This window comes from Vespula pensylvanica, chromosome 8, assembly GCF_014466175.1.
Source record: "Vespula pensylvanica isolate Volc-1 chromosome 8, ASM1446617v1, whole genome shotgun sequence".
Classification (NCBI taxonomy): Eukaryota; Metazoa; Arthropoda; class Insecta; order Hymenoptera; family Vespidae; genus Vespula; species Vespula pensylvanica.
In genome coordinates this window covers 8,083,457-8,095,956 of record NC_057692.1, presented here as the reverse complement: position 1 = coordinate 8,095,956, position 12,500 = coordinate 8,083,457, and the positions used below count along the sequence as shown (strand labels likewise).

The 12,500-nt window shown below is 31.5% G+C and overlaps 1 protein-coding gene across 20 annotated transcripts in view; it reads right to left on the bottom strand.

Moving 5' to 3' along the window:
• Window positions 1-12,500, bottom strand: part of LOC122631285 (glutamate-gated chloride channel) — a 94,762-nt gene that overhangs the window by 9,301 nt on the left and 72,961 nt on the right. For 13 of the 20 annotated variants that reach the window (XR_006327674.1, XM_043816793.1, XM_043816778.1 and 10 more), the window contains 4 exons: window positions 12,277-12,417; window positions 7,909-7,998; window positions 4,197-4,349; window positions 3,351-3,565 (listed from right to left, as the gene is read on the bottom strand). Coding sequence is in view for 19 of the 20 variants with exons in the window: in XM_043816793.1 (XP_043672728.1) it covers window positions 3,351-3,565; window positions 4,197-4,349; window positions 7,909-7,998; window positions 12,277-12,417 (599 nt within the window). In the remaining variant the exon portion in view is untranslated. The remainder of the gene's footprint in view (window positions 1-3,350; window positions 3,566-4,196; window positions 4,350-7,908; window positions 7,999-12,276; window positions 12,418-12,500) is intronic. The other 7 variants (XM_043816786.1, XM_043816787.1, XM_043816789.1 and 4 more) reach the window with 1 other exon arrangement.

Sequence of the window (12,500 nt, the reverse complement as noted above, 5' to 3'; positions counted from 1 at the left end):
AAGTAACGCACAGAACTTGCATGAATTTTCGTTCCCAATCTCAATATTTATAAAGACAGTTTCAAACGTTCTATATAATATGTGTGTGTGTGTGTGTGTGTGTGTGTGTGTGTGTAGAGAGAGAGAGAGAGAGAGAGAGAGAGAGAGAGAGAGAGAGAGAGAGAGAGAGAGAGAGAGAGAGAGAGAGAGAGAGAGAGCGAAAGAAAGAGAAAGAATCATCAAAGAGAGTTGTGAGTCATGCAAGAGAAACGGAAAAATAAAAAATGATCTTTAATAATAATCATAATAATAATAATGACGACGACGACGATGATGATGATGACGATGATGATGATGATGATGATGATGGTGATGAAGATAATGATTATTATTATTATTATTATAAATCATCGCGAATATTCGACGATTTGATTGATTTTGCAGTCAAAGAAAATAAATTTGTAAAGGAGTGTGTTTTTCCGAGTTAATATATATAGAACATCGATGACGTAGAGAAGAAAAATTGATTCCCTTTGGCAAGTGATGCAATACGATATACGAATCATACGCAATGCATCTATGGTCGAAAAGTGGATCGTGGCTCGTTTGATAAGGCGAAGTTTCTATATCCATGTAACGTGATGGGAGTCGAGATCGTAAAAAGATAAGAGAGAAAGAGAGAGAGAGAGAGAGAGAGAGAGAGAGAGAGAGAGAGAGAGAGAGAGAGAAAGAGGGGGAGAGAGAGAGAGAGAGAGAGAGAGAGAGAAGGAAAATAAATAGAGAAATATATACGAGTAAAGAGAAAAATGGAATGTAGAAAGGAAGAAGGAGGAAAAATTAAAAAAAAGTATATAAAAAAGAAAAGAAAACAATAAAATTGAAATTTACATGCAAATTTTGCAACTTCGTTCAAAGATTAACGAGGAAGTTATAAGTATATTATGTATATTTCAATTATATGTATAAATATATATATATATATATATATATTATATTATGTAAGGTAAGAAACTTGAATTACATAATTTGTCAAAGTTGATAAATCATCCTGGAAAATCTGTTATTAATTAGTATGAAAATTAATCGTTATAAAATGTCTCTTTCGTTGGGAAATGAAGTTGTTTCATCATAGTGGAAATGACGTTATTAATTTATAGAATTCTTTTCTTTCTTTTTTTTTTTTTTTTATCATCATACTCTAACATAATTTTCAACCTAACTATCTCTTAGAATAGAAATTTTGAAGATTCTTGTAGAATCTTTTCGTGTTCTCATTAATAATGAAGGAAGAGAACGAAAGTAACACAGAATTTTTCTTACGAGAAAAGGACAACGTAGAGATTACTTTATAAATGAGAAAAGGAAAGAAAAAAAGAAATAGAAAGGAAGATGGAGGATAGTCAGATAGACAAACAGACAAACAGATAGACAGATAGAAAGAAAGAGATAGAAAGAAAGTGAAAAGTATATATCGAGGAAATGCAGCGATTGTAAGTAACAAACCATAATGCGTGTCTTGTGCAATGTCACGCCAACAAATTCACATGTGCACGATGTAAACACGATAACGAACGTCGTTCAATTCTTATCATATAATAATGAGTTCAATCGCAAATTCGATTCTAATGCGCGTACTCGTTCATTTCGAGTAGTCATATACGCATACACGTTTATATATATATATATATATATATATATATATATATATATATATATATGTACGTAACCGCAACAATACGGACGTGGAAATCGAAGTAAATAGGTAGATACTTATATAATAAATGTAGATATATAAATTGTAGGTAAATGATGGGGCATATAATGAGGAAGACGTGTAATAGATAAGGAAAGAAATAGAGCTAGAATTAATATATACGAACGAGCGTTTATCGCGTTTACATCATCGGATTACGGGGGCCACAAGTACGAAAAGATTCGTGGTAGGTACATGATCAATGATGAGAGGCTTCGAATTTGAACAACACGTTTTACCTGACTCTGACATTTCGTCCGTTCTCTCGACCAAGTTTGTCCATTTTGAGATATACAGAGGGATTATCTCGAGTTTGATTTTTCTTTCTTTTTTCTTTTTTAATCCCGTTTAATCGTCTTGGCCCTAGCGTTTTCCAAACTTCAGATATTTTTATTTGTTTGGGAAACGTCGACTAACGAAAAGAGACAAACGATCATAATCGTGACGGGTTTTTAAATTATAATATCGTGTTACGTTAATGGGAAGATCGTTTCGTGGTACCTCGAATAATATCAATTTGTCTATGACAGAGACGAAATGGGGGATTTGTAATAGAGAGCGAAACGTAGAATATGGCTTTTATTATCGAAATATGAAGATCGCGACGATCGAGAATGTTTTTGCTTTTCTTCCTTTCTTCTTCTTTTTTTTTTTTCGCGCGATTTAACTTATCTATTGTTTTCTCGAGATAGTAAAACAAAAAGAAAAAATGAAAAAAAAGGAAGAGGAAAATTCGTTAATTCGTAAAGAGCAATTTTCGATAACACCACGCGTGAAATGAAAAGTTTACTTTTTCTTATTTTCTTTTTTTTTTATTCTTCTCTTCTGTCTCTTCGTTCGTTCGAAAAAGTATTAAGTTTTTTTTTTTTTAACCCTTACCGCCGATAGCTTCCGTCAAAACTGTAACCGTTGATGAAAGAGTAACGAAATTCTCTCTGGTTTTTTCATTTTTTCGCTCTTTGATCTTCCCTTCGTCCTTGACGTCACGTAGTCGTGGAGAATAGAAGATCACGAAGAGCCGATCAATCAGGAACGGAGGTTCTCATATGTCGTCCTTGCGTAGATTCGAATCAAACCACTTTCAATAGATATCGAACTCAATTTGAGTTTCCAACTTTCGTCTTTTCGGAATTCGAACATCGAATTTCATTTCTCTTTGGCGTAGTTAAAGAAAATCTCACGTGATATTTACGATGTTTCTTCGTGAAAATTCTCCGTGGATTTAGTACGAGACTCTTTTAGTTAGAAAAAGATCGGGAAAGATTCGAAAGGATAAAGCGTTATTTGAACAAAGAGTAAATTAAAATTTCGTCGCGTAAGCTCGCGTTGAAAACAATTACGGGGACAAGATATATTGCCTTTCTTTTAGATTGGATAACAATTTAGAAAAAGAGAATAGAAAAGTTCGGAAAGCAAGGATTTCCGATTGTTTATCCAAAGAAACAAGGACGACACTCTGGTTTCCTCGGTTTCGTAAAGGCTATCGAAGAAGATAGAGATCCGGTTGATTTTCTTTTGTGTCCGAAGAAGTAGGCAGGTATATATATATATATATATATATATATAAGTATATATATATATATATTACCTAGTACATACGCCAGTGAGAGCAAAATACCTGGGTGACGGGATTCTCGCCGGGACGATAGACGACGTTGTGCATCGGTCGTTTGCGGCCAACGTAATTCACACAGACAAACTCAAGAAGGCTCGCGTAAATGAAGCACATACAAACGCCATCCCAAACGTTCATGGCGGTCAGATTTGAAACCACCGGCAATGTTCCTCGGAAACCATTTGACGTTGTGAAGAAATTCAGCATCGTAGTCACGCCTGAAAAATGAAATAAAATTAGATCAAGTTTTCTATAATTATTTCTTTCTTTCTTTTCCGTGATAATTTTCACCACTATTTCTCTTCTTTCTTTTCTTTTTCTTTTTTTTTCTTTTCTTAGTTAAGCATAACCAACGATAAATACTACATGATTGACCGAAGAAAAAGTGAAAGGAAAGAACGAACCTTCTTTTTTATCCATGAAATTTTAACGTTCCAAGTATTATTTCTCGAGGGAATAATCTGGTAGGAGAATGCTAGAGCTAATATTCAATATGGCGGTATATTCGCTGTAAAACTTTCTTATTTATTGCGTCGTTGGATTAACGTTTAAAGGGAGATGAACTGTAAGAGAATGGATCATTCCAGTTGGCCGAGCTAAGCCACTTAGGATCGATGTATAATGACGTCACAGTTTCTCACTTTTTCTTCTTCCTTTATCTTCCGAACTAATCCGTATATCGAGATTGTAATCTCTTTTAACTCGTAATAAATAAAAGGGTAAGAAATATTTTCACACAGAAAGAAGAGTTTTTTTTTTTTTTTTCTCCAAGATCTCGTTTGAACAAAAAAGATCGAGATAAATGAGTTCAATGATAAATTTATTTGTTTAATATCGCAATTTTCTTACCGATCATCACGCGTGCCGGTACCGCGTTCCACTCCAGCCAGAATGTGATAAACGAGCTGGTGACCAAAATGATACCCGGGATGAAGACCGTCGTGAAGTAGAAGGCACGATCCCGGGTGAAGATTAGATCCACTTTCAGGCAGCTGTAGTTACCTGTACGGTCCCACCAAAGAACGTTGGGATTTCTCCTGACATTGATATATACGTGTATATATATATATATATATACATATACATATATGTATATTTATATATTATATATTATATATATACACACACATACCATCGGTTGACCGAGTATTTTCTTATTTGAAAAAACAAGAAAAATATCGTTCTCTTTATTGTCCCACAATTTGTCAGCAAAAGAAATTTCGTTAAATGAATTCTTTTTCGTTAAATGAAAATACTCGTTCGTACCATTCGTAATAGTTATTGTTACATAGCCGTAGAATTCTTTTCGCTCGATTATGTTTTAGGATATAGGTTTGCGGTTAAAAATAAAAAAAGAAAGAATATATATCTATGTGTATCCAAAAAAAAAAAAAAAAAAAAAGGATAAAAAAAATATTACGTAGCTCGTTCGAAAAATCGCAAGCAAGTGTTACGAACGTTATTCGCACAACGACGAATGGCTGATTTTTTTCGGCATTCGTAATTTATATGTATACTTTAACAGTAGTTATGTGACGTGTCAGACGACCGAATAGTCAACCTGATATTTTATATCGGAAATCGAGTTGGACGTTGACGAACCCGTCAAATCGGCCAATTCTATCGATTCTACAACGCTTCTACTACGCTTTTTTGGTGCATGTATGTTCATCGTCGTTGTCATTGTCGTTGTTATTGTCACTGTCGTCCTTGTCCTCGTCGTCGATGCATTGTCGTTGTCGTGGTCATTGTCGTCGTCATCGTTGTCCTCGTCGTCGTTATCGTCTTACAATGGGACAACAAATATGAAATAGAAATGACTCGTGTCTGGTTTTGTGTGTTTGTTGGCGCATTATTCTAGAATTAATTAACGAAACGAGATAGAAGGAGAAAAGGAAGAAAAGTGAATCGACAACGGGTAGAGAAGAAAGAAAAATATAAAATTAAAAAGTTGAAGAAATAAAGAAATAAAAAAAAAAAAAAAAGGAAAAAGAAAAACGAAACATAAAGAGAAAAAGTGAAATGAAAAAAAAAAAAGAAAATAGGTAGCTTACAATCAATCATGTCTTTAATTATCGCCAATCAAGCTCCGCATTCTCGTAAGCACTGCAAGCTGAGCTAAATATGCTAATGTGTGAAATTCTAAACGCAAGTAGGATATTGGGAATAGAGTGGTCATAAATAGGTAAGGTTTGGATTAATCAGAGTCAAGAGCAGGTTTCGATCACTTACGGGTCTATGTGTGTATATATGTATATATATATATATATATATATATATATATATATATATATATATATACGGAAATAAAATAATAGCTTGCTCAACAAGAACAAACTTCCAAAATGCAAAATTTTCCAACGAGGCTCACGAGGATCGTGATAGGTACATAATACATACATACATACATCCAACATATGCGTGTGTACGTACGTACTACTACTGTTGCGAGTTACAAATTTTTTATTTATTGATAAATTCTTTTTCTCTCGTCCTCGCTTTTCATTCGTTTATTTCCTCGTCCTTTTTTTTTCATCCCCTCCCATAATTTTCTTCTTGTTCTTCTTTTTCTTTTTTTTTTTCTTTCTTTTCTTTCTTTTCTTTCGGTTTTTCTTTTTTTATTTTATTTTCTTTTTTCTTTCTTTCTTTTTTTTTTTTTTTTTGATATGGACCAAGTTTCCTTTGAGTCACGTTTCTCAGCTTCTCGAACTTTCTTACACGTTTAAAATATATGAAACACGAAAAGCACAGTTAATTTAGCGATAGTAGCCTCGATGTAAAAAAAAGGTCTTACGTAATTTCGACGATATTTGAGTGTCGATGTTTGCCGAACGCCGCGAATACATATTGAATTCTCTTCGTTAAGAGTCTTTCGAATGTTTCACGATATTTCAAAATTTTGTTACAAGTCAAGAGACTGTTCCGCGTTCAAAAGTTAAGAAATGAAAGATGGCGTTCGAAAAAGAAAAAGAAAAAGAGAAAGAACTCGAGGTTTGATGTTCTTCTTTTTAGAAATCGATACGTTCGAATATTGGAAATTGTATATATATATATATATATACATATATATATATATATAAAATATATATATATATGTATATATTTTTCAATTTTATTCTCGTATTGTTTCTTCGAAAGTTCGCACGAGATTGAAAAGACGTCGGGAAACGAAGGATTTCAGTCAGAAATGATCGAAAATTATGATAATTAACTTATTAAAGTGAATTAACTCCATTTACGTGAAATTATCGTTTCGTTAAATATATAATAATATCTGACGTGCTGTGATGCTTGTACTTAAATACGTAAAAAATGGTTAAGCGTTCTTTCAAATTAAGCTGTAAATCGAAAGACGAACAACGATTATAACATATTGCATAATTCCGAAAGAATAATTTAAACATTATTATTCATCTAAATGAATAAACGCATGCTATACATACATATATGTATATCTTTTTGTTCGCATATTTTTTCTCAGAAAAATATATATAACATTTTTTAATATTACTGCTTATTCTTATAATAAAACTTATTGGGAACATATTTGTTAATAATTATGAAAGTGATTTAAACTAAAACTTTAAAAATAGTTCTATATCGAGCTTAATTATATAATAATAATAATAATAATAATAATAATAATAATAATAATAATAATAATAATAATAATAATAATAACAACAACAACAATAATAATAATAATGATAATAAAAATAATAATAATAATAATGATGATGCTGACGATGATGATGATGATGCTGACGATGATGATGATGATGATGATGATGATGATGATGATGATGATGATGATGATGATGATATTCATAATAATAATAATAGTATTAACAACAACAATAATAATAATAATAAAATAATATAATAATAATGATAAAAGGCAAAATAAAAATCAATCTCTCCAAATGAAATAATATACGATTTACGTCACTTTCATAATCACCGATAATCATCGTATATTAAAACGTCTGCATATATATTATATAATATACGTACATACATATCAAACACAGACATATATACGTACTCGATCCATAATAATAAAATACTACTTAACCATTTGATACGTGATAACGTCAAAAAACGATTCATCGGTCAGTGGATGATCTTTGTTTAAAATCGTTACTATAAAAAGCAACATCGAATCTACTAAAATATATCTGGGGGTGAGGGGGAAATCTTGGCATGTGTCTCGCGGGTTGGTAAGCTTGGTCCTGTCTCTCTCTCTCTCTCTCTCTCTCTCTCTCTCTCTCTCTCTCTATCTTTCTCTCTATCTTTCTCTCTCTCTCTCTCTTTCTTTCTTTCTATCTTTCTTTCTTTCTTTCTTTCTTTCTCCCTCCCTCTCTTACGTTTTAGTGGTCTTTTTTTCTCAAATATTTCGCAAAAGTTAAGTAACGGGGGGGGGGTAGAGGTGAAGGGTTGGGATTGAAAAGGTAGAATTAGGGCGAAGTATTAAAAGGGCGGAATGTTTAATTAAAATTCGATTAAAAACACACGAACGATTGGATGAGAGGCTCGGAAAGGGGGGAACGGAGGAATTTACCTTGCTCCTCAAACCTGCGCTGGCACAGCGAACACTTAGAGTCCCCGAACTCATCGAACTCGTCCTCGTAGTCGATGATTTGTCCTTCAGCTGCAACAGAACAGCCCACGATCTTCCTTCCTATTTATTTTTTCCCTCACGCTCGCTCGCTCTCTCTCTCTCTCTCTCTCTCTCTCTCTCTCTCTTTTTCTTTTCTTCCTTCCTTCTTTCTTTTTTTTTCTTTTTTATTTATTTATTTTTTTTATATTTGTAATTTTTATTCGTCCATCTGGAGCGTTTTTTTTTTTTTTATCAGGAGGGACGGATAAATCTCAATGATGTAATAATTAACCTTCTGCAGTATGACGTCACTACTGACCTAATACATCGTTTGATTAATGAAACGAATCAGTAGAAAATAGTTCTGTTTATTTAAAAATTTCTTTCAATGTATATGTGGATATCTGTAGCTGTGAGATATCGAAATTAGAAAATGTCAAATCGAGTCGGCATTGGTGAAATAATTTGAGGAAATAATTATGGTGCAAGGAGAGCATCATTTGAAAATGTATGCAATTTATGAGACAACGTTAGGCTTGATTTTTGATTCATAAAAAAAAGAATCATATAAATAAATGATGAAAAAGAGTTTCTTGATATTTTTTTCTTTATTTTTTGACTCGTTACTACATCACTTCAAGATCTATCCGTCCTCCGAATCTTTTTATATACCGTAGAAGCTTTTTTTATTATCGTCCCCGTTCTCGGCCTGGATATCGCCGTTGTAACTATAGATCGCACACGTATCTATTTTCGTACACACACAGTGGATATTGTTAACTAACTAGACCAAGCATATCCGTTTTCCGCCATGGTTGAATCCTTCAGGGTAAAGAAGGATCGGAGCAGTCCTATTTTTACACGCAAGCTTTTCTATTCTCCGAGGAAATCGGGCGAGGCTAGATATATTCTTGTAAGATTCTCTTTGATGTAATTCTGTTTCGATGTTCTCGATAAGAAAGCAATAATAATAATAATAATAATAATAATAATAATAATAATAATAATAATAATAATAATAATAATAATAATAATAATAATAATAAAACGTCGACGATTGCCGATCGACGCATTTTTCTTTTCTTTTTCGTTTTTGTTCATGTTGTCGTTGTTTCTCTTTTCTTTTTTCTTTCAAATATATTCTATCGAGACGATGTTACACGAAATATATGTTAAAAATGACATTCTTTCCTAACTCTCAAAACAATCATTACCGTTAATCATTACTGTCAAATACTGTCAAATATCGACGTTCGTAAAAATAAGCTTTATACAGAGATTGTTACTAGCAAAATTGTAATGTTCCAACTTCACTCAGAGTGCCTATGAAAAATAAAATCGGTGCACACACTTGGTGTTGTTATTGCAGGCCGTTAAATATCGTATCACTCGTTTAAATATGGAAAAATTATTTCTTACTTTTCTTTTTACTGTTTCTTTTTTTTTTTTTTTTTTAATTTCTTTCATTGCTGTTGTCATCGTTGCTGTTACTACTCGTTTTTATAACTTGATTGATATTCACCGATACCAGAGCAGGTATACCGGTTAAGAAGGCAAGACAAAAAAAAAAAAGAAGAGAAAAAAAAAGAAAGATAATAGTGGTAGTAGTAATATCCATTATTAATAGCAGAAGTGGTAGTATTAGTAATAGTATAGAAATAGAAGGAAAGGAGAGAAAAACCGGCGTTATAAAAGGCGTTAAGAGATCGTTACGGGACGGAGAAGAAACTTCACCCCAAAAGCAAACCACGGCGGTTCGGTTGAAAAGCGAGACAGGAACCAAGGTTGCCAATATGCATTTTCTAGGGGAGCTATTCTCATTAATATATCATTTCATACATACATATTATATATACACATATTTCATATATATATATATATATATATATATATATATATATATATATATGGAGTATATACAGATATAGTTCTAATATATATCTAAACTCAGCTAAAGAACAAAATACAGATACAATCCAAATATAGAACATCGAACATCACCACTACGTTGCATGCACATTATGCAGATTATGCATTTTCCCTGTTTCTTTCATTCTCTCTCTCTCTCTCTCTCTCATTCTTCCCTCTATCCCTCTCTCCTTTTCTCTCTTGCGTGTGTCGTTCGTGTAGTGTCCTGTTTATAAAAAGAAAAAAAGAAAAAAAAAAAAAAGAAAATAAAAAAAAAAGAGGAATTCTCGTTTAGCAAATTTTCTACTCTGTTCTACTCGTAGAAAATTTTTAATAATCATAAAAATTAATGTTGTCGTTATTTTTTTTTTAATTTTAATTTTTATTATCGTATTACCTTTCTTTCCCTCTCTCTTCCTTCTTCTTTTTTTTTTTTTTTTCTTTTTTTTTTTTTTATATAAGGCTCGAGAAGTATGACCTTTTGTATCATATATTCCTTTGCAGCTGTGTCAATTAAAATTCGGTTATATTTACTTGAGCTATCATGTATTATACGAAAAATTGTATTAAGTATGTATGTAAGTAAGTAAGTAGATAAGGGATTTGTGGGATGTCATTTTGTTGTTTGTCATTTGCTAACTAAAGAAAGATCACCACGCCAAAGGATCAAATCGAAGCAATTTTTGTGTGGAAAAATGGCAAAGAAAAAGTGCCAGTGAATTCGAGCTCGTTTTGGTATACATACATATATGTATCGTAAATATCTAATAATATTCATGCAAGAGCAATAACTTACCTTCTCTAATGAGAAAGGATATAAAAAAATAAAAAAAAAAAAAAAAAAGAAAAAAAAGATAAAAAAAAGAATAAAGAAAATAGAAAACGAAACGAGATCGTCGATCATTTCTCACGGTTTTATCTTCAATTTCGTCGATACTGTTCGAAGAGACGAGATCGAATCAAATCGAAATAGCTTTGTTGTTTTGTTGGCAAAAGGACAAACAATTTTTCTATTTCATTATTTCTTTTATTTTCTTTTTCTCTTATCGAATTACATTTGCCCACACAGACGGACAGTCTGTTTTCTTGGAACGATCGATTTAACCGATTATTGCAGGTGCAACTGTTGTATTTTATTCTTTTCTTTTTTTTTTTTTTTCTTTTTATCCAACTATAAGAGTGAAGAATAAAAAAACAAGGACAGTCGATATTCGATCGATATCAGAGAAAGAGAAAGATGAAAAAAAAATAGTAATTTTTACCTTCTCACAAATTTGTTTCGTTCGATTTCGTCTTTATCAAAGAACGAAAATACTTAGAACATACATACTTAGGAGTTTGAGAAAAGAAAATTACACAGAACGTCTTTATCGTCGATGTCGTCGTTGTAATTGTCGTCGTTTTCACTGTCCTTTTGTTGTCATTGATATTATAGTGTAATATAGATGTATATATACATATATATATATATATATATATATATATATATATACATATTTTATAGTCGCGTAAGTAAAATTTGGAGATTCGAGCGACCGATCTGTCTAAAACATCGACTACGCACGCTACAAAAGAAAATAATATAAAGACCATTGCGAGTGCGAGTGGTGTAAGCGATAATACTGGAAAATACAAAAATAAAAGAAGGAAAATATAATTAATTATTTTAGTGAGACCGGGCATGTTCAGTGCACTTGTGATATAAATATATATATAGGTATATATATATATATATATATATATATATATATATATCTTACGTGATAAGCGCGTGTTAATCATTTATAATCATATTAACAATCGTAGATGCAACGAAGTATATACCATATGTTGTCAATTTTTTAATCGATTACATCGGTATAGATATATCTACATTGGAAAAAACAAAGTAAAAATTAAGAAATAAAGAAATAAAAATATGAGAGAAAGAAATTTGTAAGGAGCGAATTTTTGATTTGAAGGAAAATGTACTTATATATATATATATATATATATATATATATATATATATATATATATCTTATATATCTTAGGATGAGGTGAAAGAAAATGGACTAAAATAAAGAAAAGGAAATTAAAGGAATGTAGGGGAGGAAGAAGTGAGAGAACTCGAAATTTAGATAATAATAATAATAATAATAATAATAATAATAATAATAATAATAATAATAATAATAATAATAATAATGACGACGATGACGATGACGATGATAATGATAGTAATCGAAATAATAATAATAATAATAATAATAATAATAATAATAATAATAATAATAATGATAATGATAATGATAATAATAATAATAGTAATAATAATAATGATAATAATTGTAATCGAAATAATAATAATAATTATTTAATTTGGTCAATCGCGATCGCAGATTATTATTTTTTTGTTTTTTTCTTTTTTATAGGACTCACCTCGCCAGCTTACTTTAATCGGACACGTGATTGTCTGGTTCTTAATGAGGTAAGCGTTCAATGATGTCAGGCTCGGACTTTTTCGTAACGTACCCTCGTCGTTCTTCCAAACGTACGTAATCGCCGTCTGCTCGTACGATACTGCAAAGAAGAATGAAAAACGAATTTGTATACAGGGTGCTCAGCGTAATGGTCAACACGATTTTTTATCAGGTACTTACAAT